The 21,043-nt window shown below is 44.9% G+C and overlaps 1 protein-coding gene across 2 annotated transcripts; it reads right to left on the reverse strand.

Moving 5' to 3' along the window:
• Nucleotides 1-1,196: 1,196 nt before the first annotated feature.
• mical1 (microtubule associated monooxygenase, calponin and LIM domain containing 1) lies at nt 1,197-20,425 on the reverse strand. Of its 2 annotated transcripts, XM_046395761.1 has the most exons (25): nt 20,271-20,425; nt 19,677-19,758; nt 16,736-17,045; nt 15,926-16,133; nt 14,551-14,658; nt 14,370-14,465; nt 14,095-14,250; nt 13,270-13,370; nt 12,759-13,016; nt 11,564-11,679; nt 10,739-10,865; nt 10,248-10,323; nt 9,888-10,035; nt 9,446-9,636; nt 8,275-8,381; nt 7,978-8,034; nt 7,610-7,853; nt 7,160-7,227; nt 6,060-6,885; nt 5,829-5,959; nt 5,636-5,749; nt 4,695-4,788; nt 4,140-4,233; nt 3,781-3,854; nt 1,197-2,534 (listed from the first exon to the last, which is right to left on the reverse strand). In XM_046395761.1, the coding sequence occupies exons 3-25, from the start codon at nt 16,991-16,993 to the stop codon at nt 2,341-2,343; spliced, it is 3,846 nt and encodes a 1,281-aa protein (XP_046251717.1). In that variant the 5' UTR covers nt 16,994-17,045; nt 19,677-19,758; nt 20,271-20,425; the 3' UTR covers nt 1,197-2,340. The 2 variants fall into 2 exon arrangements, with proteins under 2 accessions (XP_046251717.1, XP_046251718.1); XM_046395762.1 differs by lacking the exons at nt 19,677-19,758; nt 20,271-20,425 and adding an exon at nt 17,221-17,416.
• Between the last annotated feature and the right edge of the window lie 618 nt (nt 20,426-21,043).

Below are 21,043 nucleotides of genomic sequence, written 5' to 3' on the forward strand. Positions count from 1 at the left end.
GTAATGTCATTAAAGTGATGTCAAACAAAGCTCTTCATTCTCCTCTCAGGAAAGACAAAACTATTAACGCCACCCCGAGATCCACTTCGACTGAATGGACAGTGGACGGGATTAGACTAAATGGATGAGGTAACTGTTGAACGCTTTATATAACCGGATGTCTCCCACATGAAGGACAGGTCTCAGAAGACGTTTCTACTCACCACATCTGCACACATTCAGAAGGTGATCAGGATCTGACGTGGACATAAAGTCATGTAAAAGTTAATTGAATTGGTGCTAAACGTGTTGACGGCTCATTAGAGACTGAACTGAAGCTCCTTTGTCAGTCAGCGTGATTTGTGATGGTGTGGGCGGTCCTGAACCTTCAGGCTCCACTTCAGAGCCTCCACGGCCTCCCGGGTCCACTTCAGAGCCTCCACGGCCTCCCGGGTCCACTTCAGAGCCTCCACGGCCTCCCGGCTCCACTTCAGAGCCTCCACGGCCTCCCGGCTCCATGCAGGCCCCCTCTGAAAGACCACCGGGCCTCTAAATATTCAATTACTCAACACTATTTGTAAAAAATTAGGCAATTTTTAAATCAATGACTTCACCACGTCACACACACACTGACGTCATGGTCTGTGAAATTACAGGAAGTCGTTAGTGAGCATCTTATTCTGTTTCTAATTTCATCTTATTTAAATGTTTATTAAGAACACGAATGCGACTCTAAACAACATCAAGCAGCATCTTGCACCCGACCTTTTGGAAGATAATTTTGATTAATTATTAATTTTTACACTGATGGACCAGTAATACAGTAATATAACAATATGACACTGAACAGGGGAAATCTGCTTAAAGAGTACTTCTACTTGTGAAGTTTGCTTTACTTCTGTACTTTTACTAAAGTGACATTTTGAAAGCAGGGTTTTTACTTCAGGATTTTCTCTTTGTGATTTTGCTACTTATTTTATCTTTAAACAACAGATCTGAACGCTTCTTCCATAAGCTGCGAGTTTACTGGCAGCCTAGAGAGACAAGTGTGCCCCCTCGTGGACAGAGGTCAGAACAGCAGCCAAACCCTCTTCGCAGCTACAGTTCTGTGTGGGGCCAAGGTTATGGCAACACGCCCAGTAACAGAAGAAAAGACCTGACATGCATCAGTTAAACCACTGAAGACCTTAATGCATTATCAAAAAAACACCAAAACATCAAAGTGCATGATCTTTATTTGATATACTGTGAAGTGCTGTCCAGGTGGCACATAATGGCAGCAGAACAATGAATATATAAGGCTCCTTTTATGCCAGCACATGAATAGGAACACCTGCAAATGATCAGTCACGACGCTCATGAAAAGATGGACCAAACTCGGTGTTTTCCACTCACCCCCCACACCCCTCGTGTCCATACGACACACCACCACTTCGCCACCTTCACCAGTCGAAGGCCATCAGTGAGAACCGTAACTCTGATCCTAGAGGGCTGACAGATCGACCCCTGAGATTATCTACCCAACAAGCTCTCAGGGACGGGTTACCATGGTGAACAGCAGGAAGTGCTACTAAATTCAAAAATTCGTGATTGAAAAGTAAACTGGATCATAAAATGAATTCATGAATACTAATAACAGAATTTAATAATTTTAATATTTTAACCACCTCCGTGTTTTTTCTCCATCGTATTCCTAGAATGTATTCAGTATACAAATACTAAACATAGAATTATGATATGTATATTACGTCATTGTGTACCGTAGCACTTATTCAAGATGTCACGAGTAAACTCAACATGAACGTCAAAGTATCTTCAAAAACACCATCTTTGCTGTGTTTTCGACTGAGATCTTTCTCCAAGTCTCCAAAGCCAGCAGCTGCAGGTTCCCCATCGCTGTAATGTCACGCTGCTGCATCTTGACCTTATGTCTATGAGTCACACGTTTCAGTCGCTGTTTCGGACGCCGAACCGGGCCTCAGTCTCAGACCGGGTAGAGGTTTTCTGCCGTGTGGTGGTTTCAGATCCGCAGGTCCTTTCTCATATGTGCTCTGTTGCCGTGACTGTGACTTTGTGGCCTGCAGGGGTGTTGAACGCATCAATCCTCAGATCTCCAGGCGTCCGTCTCCCTCTAGGGGGCAGACTGCAACTAATGTTCACTCAGCCTCCGGCCCTTAAGCCCGAACTCTTAAACCCAAACTCTTAATCCCTCTTGGATAAACAGGGAACGCACTCATCTTTGGCTTGTCAAATGTCAAATTTCAGGTTCCAAGTCCGAAAGCAGCGAGTCTCACAAACAGCAGACGTGAGGGCATCTACTGCGCAGCACACATTCAGGTTGATGCTGAGAGGTCGGAAGCCTTACGCCCAGTGAACCTGAGCTCCAGCCTTCGAGTGCCGTTTAGCCTCCCTGATGGAGAAGGCCTCTTGCTCCTCGCTTATCTCCTTCAGCCTCTTCTCCTCCAGAAACAACACCAACGAGTCCCTCATGTCCACCACCTCGATCAGCTGCTGCAGGATCCGTTCTTCTTCTGCCTGCTGCTCTGAGGTCTTGTCTGCCAGACAAAGACATACGCACACTTTAAAGCGGCTCTAAGTGGTATCTTTACTCCAACAGTGTGATAAACCTACAGTGAGTAAGCACTTTACGGAGCCTCACAGTGTGTTTCAGCTCAGTGTTTAGTTTTCTGGCCTGCAACTTCACTGTTTTCACCCTCACTTAGGAAACAGGCAAGAGAAAACGAGAGGGAGTGTCCAAAGTTTAAGATCATTTCAAGCTGAAACAAAGCAAAAACTCGGTATTGTGCGTCTATTATCAAATCAAACTTGCCTACCACCACAGCACAGGATCAATATGTAAACCGTATGATTGCTGGTTGAGATGAAGGCCAGTGCGTTAGCTGTGGCTGCATGTAATGGAGGGTTTACAATGTGAATCATCATGGTGGCTTGTTGTGAGTTCATATGTTTTGCTCAAGAAAACAACCACCTTAAAATAAAATGCTGCAGTCTGTTTGTTTGTGAAAGCCTGAGCTTCGTTCACGTTATCATTAAGATGTGATGGACTGTGGTCCATCGATGCACACATGCACCTTTTCCCCTCACGCTGATGCATCCAGCCGCCCAGAAATATTGGCCAAGGCCTAACAAGTTCACCGTGTCAGCTTAAAGGGTGATTATGTAAGTTTAAAGAAATTCATCCACTAACCCAGTACAGTTGTGCATTAAATAAAGAAATAAATAATAATAAATAATAAAAAATTAAGCATAAAAAAGAAGCATGCGTATCTGTTATTTACTGCCTCAACCTTTGGTAATACTTATTTCTTTACTTGCAAAATGACTTTAAGATCTGAAGCATCATTCAGACTAGCCCTGTTGGAAAAGATTCCCAGAGATACTCGTCAGGAATTACTTTCCTCCGTGGCAGCAAACCTCCTTAAAGGAGCCATCAGAGGTTCACAGTCTGCCTCAAGACAATTCGCTTGTTTGCATATGTACTTTGAACGCACTTGGTGGCTGCTTTACTTGTTCCTCATGTCCAAAGACATGCAGTCTTTGGAGTGACAGACTTGACCAACTGAGCCTGCTAAGCCTCATACGTTTCAGGGTGAACAGGAGCACAACGTCAGAGCTCCGATCTTCTCACCAGAAGAGGAAATACGCAATAATTTTCTCAATAGCTCTGACTAAACCCAGCTGGTGGTTTAAAGTCTGGTCACTCTTTCATAACTGCTTCAAAATCAAAAAAGCCTGTTCAAGAAACAAGAAATGTGCTGATGTGCGCGTGCTAATACACACCATTCATCTCCATGTACTTCCTGAGCTCCAACTCCAGCGTGCTCTGCTTGTCTTCGAGTTCCAGCTGCCGAGACCTGAGAGAGAAAAGAAAAACAAACATCAGCTGAGTCACGTTTAAAATAACAACCTGCTATAGCTGCGGGTCATTATAAGGCCAGATAACAAGCAGCCTGACTGTGAAGAAGAGTGGCTGCTGCCATGGTGAGAACAAACAGCAACCACAGTGTTTTGAGGTAAAGGTCTGCAGTTATGGAACTTCTGCACAAACGCTGGTTTGTATTCCCAGCAGGACTGCACAGGCTTCGACTGTGCATCGCTGTTTAAACTTATGAATGAGCCAACAAAAGGTGTGCACTTACGCCACCATGAGGTCAGACTCCTCAGAAACCAACGCGTTCTTCTCGTGGACAAGTTGGATCCACTGCTCGATCATTTCAGGAGAGCCGCTGTTGTCTGAAAGTGGCAGAATACAGTTGTTGGTTATCTGTGCGTGAGATTTAGACGCAGCATTTGGTAAGTCAGTGTGTGAGGTTGTTCCCTGTGAACTGACGTAAAAATAAATAAAAGTTTTACATTTTAAACCCATCAGTATGCATACATGCATTCAGCACCTGTAGCACAGTATTTCTAGTGCTCATTAAACTCTGTTTTATGGAAACACCTGGCGACTACATCTAATTTACCAAATTATAATTTGCCATTTGCTGAGCAGCCACTCTCTAATTAGTTTAGTAAAACCAACAGCAGCTAATGTGAGCTTTCTATCCATTTCTCTTCACTTTCTATACTATAAAACTACAAAAGTCAGCATCTTCTTCAGGGAGCATAAAACCTGCGTGAAAATCAGCTTAACCCCAATTAGGAATAATTAAAATTAAGGGTATTTATAAGAGAGCTTTCAGTGGAGGTCTTACCAGCCTCTCCTCGCAGACTTCGCTCCAGCTCTACACCCTTGTCCTCCAAATCCTTAAAGGTCACCTCGATCTCCTCCAGCCTCCTCTGGATGGACTGTGAACAACAGAAACAACAAACAGAACAAAGACACTCAAATTATATTTAGCTGAATATATTAAAGTTAAAACCCTCATTCACTAAATCAATCCCTATTTATGATTTTTACTTATTTATTTATCTGCAATGGCCATTCAATATATTTCCATTTCGTGATCATTTAACTCATTTAACGCAGCTTTCTTTATTAGTGGCAGAGTCCACCAGTTTTTGGTTTTAATTTTACCCACGTGATTTCAGCGTCAACATTTACTTCAGTCTGCACCAGAGCTTAATCAAGTTACTTCTAACTAAACATTTCCCCGTGCTGCTGGTGCGACAGGAAACATATTTGGAGCCATGGTCACTTACTGAGAATCTGTATACAAAACGAGACATTGTGGTTACTTTAAATACAGCAGGCAGTAATGAGACAAGACGGAGCAGCCACAGTGAGAATTCTGTCAGGCTGCACCTGTCCTCCTCAGCAAGGTAACTCCACCTGCTGCTGTGGAAAACTGCTGTGGATTCCCATGATGTGATGGAAGAAGACTTGACTGACCCCTTCATTAAAAACAACCGTCCGCACTGCAAACAGATGCAGTTGCTCTGCTGTCGTATTTCTGCTCAGGCAGTGTTTGCAGCCTCTGGAATGCTGGGATTTGTAGTATTAAACCACACCTGCTGTTACCACCAGGTGTCACCAGATCAACCAGAAGTGAAATCTTGACGATTAAGATTTAAACATGCAGAAAACTTTCTGGGCAACAAAGCTGTATGTGAATGTGTGACTTTATGGCAGCACTGACTGAAGTTTGAAAAGCCACTGATGAATAAAAACACAGGTGAGTTTTCTAACACTGACCTGGGCTTTGCGAAGACGCTGTAATTCGCTCATCTTTGCTCGCCGCTCCAGTGTCCTCATCTTCATCAACTCCAGCTTCTCGGCCTCGGCAGGGTCCGATGGCACTGTCTGAAACTAGAGGCCAAGCGTCAGCATTGTAAGCGTACTGCTGCTTAAAATGTGGCTGCTTAAAATGAAAGCATCCTCTCCTCACTTTCTCATCGAAAAAGTCAATATCATCTCGTTCGAACATCTCCTCATCCTCCTCATCGTCCTCGTCGTCCTCATCCTCATCACCATCGACGCCCTCTTCTGAGGCGCTGTGGACATGTCTGAAGGTCGTTTCTGTGATAAAAATGCAAGCCGTTGTGATAAGTGTTACAACATATTAAGACTGGCAAGTGACTGAACCTCAACAACCTCAACAGAAGAGTCGTCCACCTACCCACTCTCCCTGGGTGACTGACGAGGACGCTGAGCCGGGTGTCTCTGCTGATCCTCGGGGACGAGAGGTTCCAGGGGGAAAACTTGGATCGTACTCTCATCTGCCCGCTTGGCATCTCTTTTCGCCTGAAGCAGCGTCGATTCCTCTTCTCCCGGATGTGACTAGCGGTGCTCCCGCTCCAGTAGCCCTCCTCTTCTTGCCCATCGAGGCCCTCTGGTTTTGGAGGGCTTGGACCTCCTGCAGTCGCAGAAGAAGAGGAGCAGGAGGAGGATCCACCGGGCGTCTCTGAATCAGAGTCCGCGCTGAAGCTCTGGAGATTCACAAGCTGGCTTTTCTCCTCTTCTGTCAGCTGCAGCTTCCGGAGCGACTGCTTCGGACGGGAGTCTGGTGTTGCCTTGGAGATCTCGTTTGTTGGGGTCGGGGATGAATGTTTCTGTGGAGTCGAGGGGTTTAACAGGTGGACTGTGCGAGGTTTTGCTTTTGGAGGAGAGAGCTGAGGGCTGGGCGTGGTCTGTCGAGAGTGGCGGGGCTTGGGGACGGGATAGGGTGCTTTGGGAGGAAGCTCCGCAGTCTCCTCCTCAGTGGGTGCTGCTACCTCAGCTGTCAACGAAGCGTCTGCGGGAGTTTTTAATGTATTTGGTTCCTGGGACTCCTCTTTGGATTCAAGTATATCCTGGTCTTGTCCTTCAGGCTGATGTGACTGTGCGTGAGCTGAGGGACCACAGTCCAGAGTGTGCTCGTACTCCTCATCTGACGGAGACAGCGTGTTATCGTCACTGGAAAGCCCGTTCTCGTCATTTGCCTCTTTGAGATCTCCTTCGCCATCCTGGACAAAAGATAATGCAAAAGATACTCCCCGTTTAAAATTTTATGGTCCATAGAGCACATATGTTTTGACACAAACATTCTCATCAGTGGTGCTTAACCGCTGAAAGCCGGCCAGCCCTGCAGGCTGATGACATCGAACCAGGCACCAGAAGGATGATGTATCATGCAACAGAAGATTGTGTAACACGATCACTACGAACACAAGGATTCAACATGGCGTCTGGAGCAGCAAGCACGAGAAGAGTTCACATCTGTTCTGTTCAGTGACTCACCTTAAAAGATGGTTCAGGCCCATTTGTCAGCTCCAGCTCTTCGGAGTGCAGCTCACAGTAAAATCTCCCTGAGGGGACATCGCAGATAAAAACAATAAAAGGAGATGAAAAGTCAGAGACAAGTGAATGTTGACGTGCTCAGGAGGAAAACCCCTGCTGCTCTGATTAATGATTAATCTGACTAACCTCCCTACAGTCGAAAGGGAGCCCTCTTACAAAGGGTCTCAGTGCAAATTATTAATTACACAAATAAATTATGAATACGTGGAGTGGCAAAAGCTTGTTTTTGAGAGAAAGCATGACAGTGACAGCTGTTGAAACCAGAAATACGAGTGATTTATACAACACAGGATTAAGTGTTTGAATCGAGGACTGAGGACCAAAAAAGGATAACATAAGACCAGATGATACGCACAGCACAGCCAGCTGCCACAGAGACTACGTCCTCACCTGTAGCCTGGTCAAAGGTGTATCCTCCCAGTCGGAGCGTGATGCCGCACTCATGGCAGGTGAAGCAGCTGCGATGGAAGAACTTGCCCTCAGCACTGATGCGCTCCAGCACATACACCCTCTGACCACAGAAGTAACACTCCTCGCTGTTCGCCATCGGCACACCAGTCCCGGCCTCAGGCTCAGGAGCAGGAGCAAGAGCAGGTGTGGAACCGGGCTCAGGGGACGCAGGAAGCACCATCGTCTGAGGGAACGGGTCAAAAGTCAGCTGAGTTAAATTCAGTCAAGCAACACCGACAGAAGCAAGAAGAGATGAATTAGTGCAGAAAGCTTCCAAAGTCGAATTTGATTAGCTGAACACAACTCACACTGTCCTCATCTCCCATCCTCGTCTCTCTGACTCGTTTCTCAGATGCCAGCTTTTCCTGTAGACGAAATAAGAAAAACAACTAACCAATCGTGTGACCCGATTACATTCAAACAAACATTCCAATCATTTTAATGAAGAACAACAAGGCACCCCCCCCCCCCCGAATGTGAGTCACGGCGAGCACAGACTGAAGGCCCGGACGTGAACTCCAGCCGGGGAGCCAGTGTGTTTGAAAATATCTTTATCAGACAGTCGATGCTGGGTAAACAGCGAGCCCCAGTCACAGTGGGCGTACCTTGCGTCTTTGTAGAGAGTTGAGCTTCAGCTTGTTCAGGAAAAAGATAGCTGACTGTGTCTGGGAGAGAGTCAGAGGCTTGGAAGATGGCAGGAAGCCTGCAGGTTCTGTAGCCAGCAGAAAATCAAGGAAGGAAAAATGTCAGAGAGGGACACACTCCGAATTCACTCAGTCCTACTGTCACACTGGGCTGCAAGCCCGAAGACACCTGAACGTTATTGTTGGCCTATTTGCAGCTTTGCATACAGCTGCTTAAAATATTCTGATCCTTTAATGTCCCTACTCTGTCAGAAGTATGAATAATGCCTCTTACTTGTATTTTCTGTGGCGTCACAGCAGCAGCAGCAGCAGCAGCTGAATGTAACTTGTCAATCCACATTACCAACTCTTGGGCTCCAGCTCTGACTACCACTCCCACTCTTTCATCATTCAGATAAGGTTACCGGAGACTGACGGCTCCCTCCTGCCTGCACATCAGCCAGCGGATCCCGAGCGGATCCCAAGCGGAGCAGCGGCACAGCATCACAGACACGGAGAGCGTATATCACACCCACTCCTGCTCATTCACTGCCTCTAAATGCTGGGCTCACATTTACGCTGCACAAACTCCTCACGCTACAAAGACTGTTAACAAAAAATACCTTTGCTAGAAACAGCCGGCAGACAATCCGCTTTCAGTGCAGGAATAGTAGATCCCCTTAAAGAGACGCTAGTCCCATCAGACCCCTGAGAAGCCAGGTCCACACCGTGACTGTTTGCTCTGTCTGCTGCTGCTGCTGCTGGGCTGGCTTAGCGCAGAAGAGCAGCTCGACCAGCAGAGGCTGGCTCTGAGCACAGCACTGGCCACTTAAGCCAAATGAATTCTGGGTAACAGGCTCTTAAAGAGACAGCAGCGATTTGATCACTTCTCAGCACCCAACACATTTCAGTGGGAGGACACCTGACCCTTTTAAGGTGATGCTAATGATGTGCAGTGTCTAAGCAACCGGGTTATGTAAGATTGATGCTGCTGTCACCAAAAGCTATCTTCAGAAATATATCACATCATAAAAAGCATTTAAAAAATGGCATAATTAATATAAACACCAGCTGCAAAGTACTTTTTTGGCTTTTCAAATTTGTCTCAGTTAATGTTGTATTTACTCTCACAAACAGTAACACAAACTTTTACCTTTTGCTGGCACAGTGAAGGCCTTTTGGATCTGGGTGAGGTAGAGGACCATGGACAGCTTGTCTATCTGACCACTTTTCTCTAAGTCACTGGCAGACATGACAGGTGGGATGCCCAGCTCCTTCTCCAAGATGCTGAAAGCCAGTTGGTTGTTGTGAGCAACACTGGACTCGTCCAGTGACGACATGTTACTGTGGACGAATGAAAAGCTTGGATTACTACACGGCATTAATTACAAAGCGTCTTTTCACAGCTTTCAGCTACCGTTTGGTGGAGTTTAACTGGGTAAGATGTGCTAAATGTAAAATACCTGATGCAAATTTCTTTCAAAGAACTGGGTCAAATTAACAGAATTAAACCACTGCATCACACAGAATCCTACGGCGTCTCATTAGTCGTGTTGTCAGTTGAAGAGCAAACAGATACCAGGAGAGCAACTCACATGAGCTGAGGCCTGAAGTGGTGGATCAGAGCACACAGAGCCAGCCCGGACCTCCAGGACTGGTTGAAATCTTTTACATTCACATTGTCATAACCCGCTGTGTGCTTCTGGCACCATTTCAACAACTCTTCAAAACCACTGACTGAATCTGAGTGGACAAAGACAGACGTTTCATCAGACAGCACACTCCAACCTTTTCTGCGGTCTCGCAGTCAAATGTCTTTGATATGGAAATATGGTGAAAATTATATTTATGATATGTCAGTACCACAAAACCACACTGTGCTTCCTGTTGAATGTAAAGTGAAAGAACAATCACAATGAATGGCTGAACTTTGTGCACAATTAAGAAAAGCCAACCTTGGTGCATGTGTGACAACCGCTTCAGTTTCTTGCTTGATGGATTGATTTTATCAACGTCGTACAGATGCTGCACCTGAATGAATTGACAGGCTGATCAGTCGGTTCGTTCACAGACTAAATTCACCTTTTCACAGGAGCACAGCAGGATTTGTAAATCATATAAAAGATATTGTTTCATTATTCGCTATTTGCTGTAAACCTTCATACAAGGCTTTATAATAGCATACGTCATCAAAATGACCGTTTAGGCCCAGAAGTGAAGAATATGAGCAGATCTTCTTTAATGACAGCTAATATATAAAACATAAAAACAGCTATGAAACACTTTACATTAAACTAAAGTCAATATTTATTTCCTTAGTATTAGAATAGAATGTTAAGTCTATTTTGTTAACACTGCTTTACTTTCATTAGACAAATCCGAGCAGAGGATTAAAGTGACCCGCATTCAAATCTGTGTTGAGTAAATAAAAGATGCCCGTCCCGACCTGGTTGGTCTGGATGGAGGAGAGGTTCACTCTCATGTACCGCGTTTTGGGGTTGATGCTGTATTCGGCGTAGTTTTTGCTGGTGTTTTCTGGTGTGGTCTGGGACAGGAGCTGGTAGATACTTTCCCTGTACATTTGTGAAGAAATGAAAACTCAGAGCCAAGCAACAGATCCCAACCAACACATGGAAACAGAGTTTCACTGAAATGCAAAAAGAAACTAACACCAATAAAGAAAAAGAGTGGGCGAGTTTAAAGATTACTCAACTACAGACATTTCACCGTATTGTTGGGTATCAGTCTGAATCAGTCGGCGGGTTCATACTCGTCATCATTCAAGTCTTGTTTTGTAAAGCTCCGATTAGCAAATTTTATGGGGAAAAACGTGACATCTGAGAACCACCAGAGGCCTCATTGTTTTATTTCTGTCACATCAAGGAATCATGCCAAAATAATTTTCATATTGATGCAATCAAAACAACGATGCATCATAGTAGTCGTCTCGGGATGGGAGGTGTTCATGATGAGGAGGTCCACGGCATACTGACGACTTGTGGCACTAGATTTTCACAATTTATTTTCAGTACTTTTAGGATCATTAATTAATTTTTAAACTATTGAACTTTTACTTTAATTTTCATCATTTCAACACTACAGGAAACAGAAGTTAACACTTTGTGTTTCTGAAGTCAGTTAGCGCAGGTGGTGAGAAAATATGGGCAGGAAGTGAAGAAACAGGAAACAGAAACACTTTCATAATGAGCTCATGAACTAAGTTTCTTGCCCAGATGGCGCGCACTGTGTGCTGCTTATGAAGCCGTCTCACCGTTCAGCCAGGACCTTGACAGGCGGGACCCCCATGCCCCAGCTCCTCACCATCCACGCTGTGTCGAAAGCAGCTAGAAACCCGCGAGCAATGCCTGTACCCAGAGGCCAGAACGGCTGCAGAGAACAGAGAATAAGAACCCGTCAAAGTGGACACATTTCACAGAGAGAGAGGGAGATTATCGCACGCACAAGAAGCACATCGCTAATTAAAACTTGCAAGATGGACAAACAAACAGCCGTCCAGCTTTTCAACTTTAACCAATGTGCTTATCACTCATCACCTTTATGTAAGTAAGACCACAGCCATGTTAGCAGCTGTGTGAGAGACACAGATGTACTTTAAGCTAAATGAGAATCCACACAAGTTCACTATGACAGTGCTGACACAGTCACATTTACCAAAAACAATCACCTCTATGATACTACACTAAATAGAAAAAAGTATTTCTGGTTTTTCTTGGAGTTTTTCCTTAGTCGATGCTGAGGGTCGAAGGGCAGAGGATGTTGCTATGATGGTATGTAAAGCCCTTTGAGACAAACTGCTTGTAAAAATGGGCTGTACAAATAAAGTTGTCTTGTCTTAATTTGGGGCACACCTCTTTCTTACTGAATTCAGGTGTGGTGTGTGGCTGTGTTTCAGGGGTTGGGCTCATTGATTCCCACTTTGTGGCAACAGTTTGTTGAAGGCCCTTTTCTATTCCAGCATGACTGTGCCCCAGTGCACAAAGCAAAGCTCCATAAAGACATGGTTGGATGAGTTTGGTGTGGAAGAACTTGACTGGCCCACACAGAGCCCTGACCTCAGCCCCATCCAACACCTTTGGGATGAACTGGAACGGAGATTGTGAGCCAGGCCTTTTGGTCCAACATCAGTGTGTGACCTCACAAATGCTCTACTGCATGAATGGGCACAAATTCCCACAGAAACACTCCAACATGTTGTGGAAAGCCTTCACAGAAGAGTGGAAGCTGTTAGAGCTGCAAAGCTGTCTGTGTGTTTAGAATGAGACGTCATTAAAGTCACTGTTGGTGTCAAGTGGTCCCAATACTTTTGTCTATATAGAGTTTTTCAGTCAAGACCAAAATGGTGGGCCAGTTGACCGTCATCACTATCCCCTGGAGCAAAGGCTGCATAAGTAGAAATGCGAACTCTGGGAAATTTTCACCAGATCACTGAAAATGTTGCTCCCTACCTCCACCAGGCAATCCCCAACCAGACCGATCAACAGCTTCGTCCCCATCCTCTCTCTGACCAGAGAGGCATGCTCAGCTCGGTGCATGCATGTGAAGTCGAACATGGCCACGTCTGGCTGGCCAGCATGGTTCTGAGCAAACTGGAGGTCAGGCAGTTTGCCACCTGTGGAGAAGTATGCAGCATCATGAGCATAGAGGCACAAAGCCTCGTGATCCACGTTTGCAGGAGCCAGCAGCTCCTCCGCATCACTGTAGTCCTGTAGAGACAGAGCGAGAGGTGCAATCTGATGAGTCACCGCACCTTTTCTGATTCTGACAACTGGCTTTACTGCATTAGCTCAAGTCCAGGCTGAAGAAAAGGGAAAAGATGATTGACAGTTCATCTCTTCAGGAGCACCCACACCACCGCTTCATCCGTCTGGCTTGTTTCTTTTTCTTTACTGGCCAGAGATGCAGCTGGTGCCAAGGCATAATCACACTTTTTCTTGGTGATGGATGTGTTGTTCTCACCTGTTTAATGACCCCCTTCTTCAGCAGGCTGTTCTTCTTGGCGGTCATGACAAAGTAGTGGGTGTCGTCTTTGTAGTAGACAATATTCTCTAAATCAATACCTGGAACGGTGAAGGGAGAGAGAACACAGAGAGATTTTCCTTCTATCTGAGAGTGATATTTTTCCATATCATCAGCATATTTGATGTTGGTTTAACTGAAGCGTGAGGGGAGCAGATGGAGACACGGGGAGGTCAGAGAGGACCAAAACGTCTTTCAGCATGCAGTAAAGGTGACACACACGAGATTCCTTTAAGGTTTACTCAAACTCGAGGTGCAGCACATGCAGAGCAGGTCAGAGCGATGGATTTCATCACGGTTAGCAGTCACAGGAAATTAACAGGGGACTGGAACAAAGATGAACAGCTTTGCTGCTCTTTTCACACTTCACACTGAAGCCTGCTAAAGCACTGATGTTCCTACTTGAAATGTTTTGGTTCAGTGACACGTCACAATTCATATTCTCGCTTTGTGCAAGCAGCGACTGATTTCCTCTTTTCTTTATATCTTCTCTTTTCTTTGTTCTCTTTTCTCTCCTTCTTCTTGCAATTTTTAAACGGCTCATAGTAACAGTCACAATTTGAAAACATGCTCTGGGAAATTGTGATGAGCACTCTGACATTCTGAAGACTAATGAATTAATCGTAAAAATTACTGTCAGCTTAACTGGTGATGTAAATGATCCTTGTGGGCAGCCCTGGTTGATATGTTATTTAAATGTGTAGATTTCTAAAATAAAAAGTTGTGTGGTGCCAACTAGCGCGGGTCCGTAATGTGGATTCTTACCCGTCTCACTGAGGAGCTCTTGGAAAAACTTCTGGTTGTAGATGCGAGCCACACCGCTGATCTCTGCCACTTGGGCCTCAGCAGCCGTGTTTCTGTTGATGAAGTTGGCTGTGATGCCGATAGCCAGCTTGCCTCTCAGCTCCTTGTGCTTAAAACCTGGGATTTTGGGAAAGAAGGAAAGAGGAAACTGGGCTGGCCTTGCAAATTTCTCCCCATCCCCCTTTCGCTTGAATGGGAACTGAAACGACTCAAGAGTGCATGTGTGTTGGTCTCACCATGAGGGACAAACCTGCCTCCTCCAGCAGAGATGAACACATCAAACTGGAAGGTTGCAGCAGGATGAGACCTGGGCTCCAGCTTGGCCGTCCATCCTGACAGAAAAAACTTTTGCTTCATAAACACTGTAAACTAGCAAAACTAGTGAAAGAGTGAAGGCTCCTTGGGAGATGTTCTTACCGTTTTCTCCTGAGGGCTCAATCAAGCCCTGAAACTCCACTCCGGTGTTTACCTCCACGCCGAGAAGGAGCGACACTTTTAGCAGGATCAGCTGCAGCTGACGGATGCCTGAAAACACATCCATGTAATGGAAATATATGTTGGAAATACTGGAGATGTGAAATAACAAAATACTAAATATAAAGTCAGTGCATGTAAACAGAAAGTGCAACTGGATGTCTGTTTTGCGTGAACAACAGTGAGAGAACAGAGACTCTGCCCAATATCAACAAACCCAGTATTTGATAAGGTTGTTTTTGGTAATGTGCAAAGTTAAGAAACTCTTTGAAGGGACCGTTCACGCCCTCAAACAAATGTTCCATCATGAAAGAGTCAAAGGCAGTGATTCGAGGAATAATCGTTAAATGTTCTGAGCAGACTTGGACTGGAAATCTGGCAATTCTAGCAAATGTGGAGGAAATGAAACCTGGCCTGCCAGCTGTGGCCCTCCTCATGTTACAAAAAGCCCAAAAACAAACAAAAAACGCAGAAAGACAGAAGGAGCTTGAATCAAAAACACCAAATGAAATGAATGAAGGACCAAACAAGCAGACCTGATGCTGGCTTTGTGGGAGGTGCTAAAGTCTATCTGTTACAAATCTGCCAACTTAGCACAACACTATGGACAATTTATTTTAAAAAAGGATCAGAAGTGATGCATCTGAAGCAGAGACACTGTATTTTTTATGACATGCATCTTCTTTCAAGAACAAACCTGGTGCAACAACAGTTCGGCCAGCAGCGGTCTGTTGTGTTATGTTAGCAGCATCTAACGTAGCCTCGAGCTGCTGATTATCAGATGTCTGGTAAGCTCGCTTCTTTCTACCTCCAAGTTGGATTGTTTTCATTGTCAATCAACCCCAACTGACACCAATTCAGACGGCATCACATCAGGCAGCTTATCTGATCTTATCTGATTTCACGTAACCGCCTCTGGAGCCACAAAAGGCTTCAACTTATTTCTCAAAGTGCTTCCCAAACCCTGTAATCAGACTTTAACATGTCAAGTCGGGGCAGTTCGCAATGAAGTGCATCAAGGTTAGCTGGTTGAAGCCTTCCTGAACTCACACATGCTCCAAGGTTCCAAAAGCCCTGTTTCATAAAGAGGCTGAGTCATCTAATGGCCCTGTCAATGCAATAACGTTATGTCATCCTTTTCAGACCGTGTCAAAGCATTCACCAGCCACCAACGTGAATAAATTACAACTAAATAATGTTGTAGATTTCTTCTGTTCATCACTGAATTGTTTACACAGCTTATCTCTTCAGCATCAGTAAGATTATTTCAAAACAACACCAGATCAGGTTTAGAGTAAACGGGTCGTTAGTCACTCACTGATGTGATCCAGAGACCCAGAGCAGAACTTCCCGTAGAACTTCTTGGCTCCGAGCCCGCGGACGTCGTAAATGGTGAAGGGCCACAGGTGGAGAACATTGTTCCTGGAGAAAGACTCTCTCTTCTCCAGCACCACCACCTGAGCCCCCAGCAGGGACAGTTCGATGGCTGTTCTCAGCCCACATGGTCCAGCACCCAACACAAGACACTAACAGAGAGACAGCGACAGGAGGAAGGAAACGAGACAAACAGCCAGAGTGATGCCTGTCAAGACAACGAGGAAATCTGATGCAACAAAATGGTTTTTATCAGCTCAGCATAAAAAAATGGAGCCACATCGTAAGGCAGGTTTAACTGAAGGCCTTTTAAAAAGTCAAGCCCACACACACTGTGTGTGCGTCACAGGAAAATGATGTAATACCCTCATTTAGTCAGTTTGCTTGGTTTCAGTCTGATAAGCAGCAAATCTAAAAAAAAAAACCCTCCTAATCAATTATTGCAGTTGTATGGTAAGATATGACTTCAGATAAAAGCACAACACGTGTTATATCTGATTTATCAAGGGCTGGCATTTTGTACCAACGTTCATAATAAATATTATACTTAGATGTGATAAGTAACCAGGCAAATAACGTGTGTGTGTGTGTTTGTGTTTAGCAAGGTCAGTTTAGCATTGTCCAATCTCTGTTGAAAATTATCAATATAATCAATAACATATAAAATATTCCAAAAAAGCAAAGAAAGACTTTTCACCCTTTCACATCCCTTTAAAACACACACCACAAGAGGAACATCACTGGTTGCTGGTACCTTGTTTTTGCTGCAGGCTTTTCCTTGATGGTAATCGGAGTGAGCTGCCCTTTTGTCCAGCTTTGTCCACAGGGCTTTGGCCTTCCAGTAGTTCAGTCTTTCCTTTAACTTGGCATAAAAGTTACGGAAATCCTTGGGATTGATGTCCAGTTGCCTGCAGAGCTCAGCAAAGTGGTGCTTCACATCCTTACAAGTCTGGGCTTGGATGAACAGGTCGAATGTCACATGTGAGGCATTGACAGGGTCCTGTCTCGCCATAGTGGAGGGTGATGGTCGACCCGGTCCTTTCTTCAGTGGGTTTGTTGGTTAACTGTGGAAAGAGGAGGTTATGCTGTGGTTTTTAGAACTTCCTACCTTGAAATAATTGGGTCGGGGGAAGAGGTTTACTGTAAATGATCAAAGGGTTCCAAAGTCCCTGTTGTTTGCATTTACAGGGCTGGTCTAGTCCTTTAAGTCTCCGAGGGAAGTCTCCTCTTCCTGCTTACCTAATTATAGTAAATGCTGAAGACTTGTTGTCACCTGGTTGGGTGAGTCATGAGTAACTTCCTCACTGTGGTGTCTCTGTATGTGTTCTATTTTACGACCACTGAGCACTGAACAAACCTCCCACAGCTGATGTGTCATTCTCGCATGCTGTCTCGCCTCGGGACGTGCGCCTGCCATCAGTTTCAGGACAGAAGAGCTGAACGAAAACATGTGCCCAAAAAACACACAGTGAGAAAGTAACTTCCTTCATATGTCTGGACTGGATTAACTGCTGTGTATCACCGCAAGCAGTCGGCTACCTCGGCTGAATGTCTTACAGTATCAGTAACTATCACATGACCTGCACCCGATGATTACTCTCATAAATTAATGTACAGATTACAGATTTCAGATTTTGGTGGCAATCTGTAATTTTTCAGATTACAGATTTCCCCATTGATTGATTATTGGTTTGATCTACGACACAGTGGACATTTACAACAGCCCCGGGTGATGTCTTCAAATGTCTCGCTCTGTCCAAGAAACCACCCAAAACCCAAAGATGTTCAATTTACTACAATGTAGGGTCAGGAAAAGCAGCAAATACTCACAATTGAGAACCTGGAACTAACACTGTTAAAACTGAACTTCCTGTCTGCTATTTCTCGGTTGTACTGTTATACACGTAGTGTTATGTTGTGTGCGTGGATACTGATTGCTCAGTACTGTGTGCTGGCATGTTGTAACCTGTAGCATAGCAGCGCTGCGTCTCACTGTGGTCTGCGTCTTTGTACTAAAATACATTTATACTTTGTATAAAAATACATACTGGGATCGTCACCTTGGTGGTCTTCATTTGGTTTGGGCACAATTTAGTCAAGTACAGAACTTAAGTACAATTTTTAAGTATTTGTACTTTACTTGGTTATTTCAGTTTTGTGTGGCTTTATACTGCACTACATTTTGGAGGCAAATATTGCACCTTTAGCTCCACTGCTTTTGTTTGAAAACGTAAGATCATCGTTATTTGCGTTGAGGGTGGGATATGAAGTGACACCACAGAATGGATAAAGCAAAATTTAAAAACATCGACACGACAATCAGAAAGTCGCTGAACGCTGGACCTGATGACGAGTCTGTCCCTATCAGGAACATCTGTTACGTGAGCTTAAAGCTTAAACCTTTTTGTCAACATTTACTTAAGGTGGGTAATTTTCAAAAATTAGCAGCACCACAGGGAACATGCAAATCTTTTATATAAATATCACACTCAAACAATAAAAGCACTGTTGTCGTCTGGCACATTTGAGCTCTTTTCTAACAGCAACAGAAGGCTGCGGCTGACATTTCCTGAAAGTGACGCACAAACATCACATCCTGAAGGTAACACTAACAACACTGCAGCAACTCCCCTCTGCTGCCAGCTCTGCAGCTCATGCACTGCACCTCAGGCGCTGAGCGTATGTAATTACAGTCACAGACCACTGCAGCTTGTGTGTATGACTGTGCTTTGTGAGCGAACCTGAAGGAAACTGCAGTAAAACAAGACCCCCACACACCCCCCCCCCCCCCACACTTTACCAATAAAGAACATCACGGCGAAACAGCTTTGGAAATCTGTGCTAGTCCTGTCAGTGGCCTTTCGTCTCGTCCGTATCATGTGATCCAACCACTCAAACATTAAATCCAAAGACAAACAGTCGGGAGGAGTTTGATAAGCCTGATACTGACCCAACACAGTGAGAGGCTTCAGCATGAAAGCAGAGCTCAGGTGAACATAATCCGGCTTTGATGAGGAAATTCAAACTTAAGATTTATGAAGGGCACTCATGTTTAAAAATCATTAAACTCTCACTTTGTCTTTCCCTATTCATCAACTGCAGCGTGGACAGCAGCAAAGCCTCCTGACATGTACGGTGTGCAGCTACCTTTGGTCCTCACAGTCTGATAACAGGCTGCAAATGGAGCCAGTGTTTCTAACACGTTTATGAATACAACGGCTTGTGAAGACATGACAACCCGTCAAAACTAAAAATAACTCAGAGGATCGTCTAGAAACTTTTATCTAAATCCCAAAGAGGCTGCCTGTCTTCATTCTCTGTGCTGTGTGTGCTGTTTGAACAAGAGATGCACAGCTGCATGACAACAAAGAAGCACAAACTAGCTTCTCGTGGTCGAAAATCGCCAGAAATTCAAAACTGTGACTAAATGCAGCACGAGGGAGGTCATGCTGAGTTTAAGTGTCCTCTGTGTCAAAGGTGCAGTAGCTGGACAACCTCACACAGGGAAAACACACACACACACAGTCATCATCATCTGACTCCTGTGAAGCAATTTCAAAGAAACCCGAGTTTATGAGTTTATAGCAGGAATGTCGTGGACAGGATCAGGCAGGAGCAGGCGGGATTTAAAGGGGAATTGACCTGATTTTCCTCAGAGCCGGTGGACCTGATTGGATTGGACTGGATTGACCCACCTGAGAGCATGTGTGAGCTCTGCGCGGCGTGTCTGGCAACGCTGCGTGCTATCAGGATGTTGGATCAAACACTGATGTCCAGCTTGGAGAGGGACACAGGGAACAAAACAGAGGGACAGAGAAGAGAAGAGAAAAGGTAATTGTCTGAACTTATCAGGCTCCAACAGACATCCACAGCGTGTACAGAGACATTAAAACATAACCTTTCAAATGATAAGAGTTCACAATGATATGAAGCTGTAAATGAACAGGAAGGCGTGGCGCTGATCGTGTTCGGCTGTGCCGAAACAGGCTGCAGTCACAACATGTTACCAAGTGCAAGCAGGCAGATTTTAAAGAACAATGCGGTGCTAGAGGAAAGGAGAGAGAAACGTGGCCTTAAAAGGCTCCAAAACACCCGGAAAAATCATCCATTCGCGTATTTAACAGTGAACGTGAACTACAAAAGCAGCACATCGTCAGGCTACAAAACCCACCCAGAAACTTTTAAACGCACCAGATCGTTCACAAAATAGCAAATCCAGTGAAAACAAAGAAACGACACACAAAAACTGTTGTGCCAGCCGTGCTGGACCTTCCTGAAGTTCACATTACCGGTGTCGAAGCCGTGCCAGCAGCGGGTATCTGTGAAACTGCCTCCCGGGCGTCGTTTCCACGTTGGGATTCCTTTTGCTTTGTTTACAGGTAACGGGTGCGCGCTGGCTCACCTGCGCCTCGCGCTCCCCCTGCACGAGTGGAGCCTCTTCCGGGACGTTCTGGCACAACTACGGACACAGCGCGAGCGCCAGCACGTGACGACAGGGTGGGCAGATTTTAAGGTGATGACGGCTGCTCTGAGGGCACCATGGATGACTCGGTGATGATGGTAACTGATATAAAAAAAATGCCTTGTACACAATCGTGTTTTACAGCTGGGGCCTCTGAGACCTTAAACAGAATTAATTAACATAATTTCCTGCATTTCTTGACTTTTCAAACAGGACTGGTCATGTTTCTACAGTTGTGAACACCATCACATAATCCCCACAGGGGGTGGAGTCTCTCCAGACCGTTTATAATATTGTAATATACTGTTTGTTCATGTTACTGTAAACACATTAGTGACTTTTTACTTTTAACTATTCCAGGTCCACGAGTTATTAGAAGATTGTCGTGGTTTTACTTCACGACATCCACGATGCTGTAACTGTATGTGAGCAAGATCTGCTAAACACACACACACACACACACACACACACACACACACACACACACACACACACACACACACACACACACACATCTTCATCGTCAAAGTAAAGAGCAGATTTTTTATTGTCTTCGACCTTTGATCGCAGTCTTATTGACTCAGCGAGGCTGTAGAAACA

The sequence above is a fragment of the Scatophagus argus genome, chromosome 8 (assembly GCF_020382885.2).
Source record: "Scatophagus argus isolate fScaArg1 chromosome 8, fScaArg1.pri, whole genome shotgun sequence".
In the NCBI taxonomy this organism is placed as follows: domain Eukaryota; kingdom Metazoa; phylum Chordata; class Actinopteri; family Scatophagidae; genus Scatophagus; species Scatophagus argus.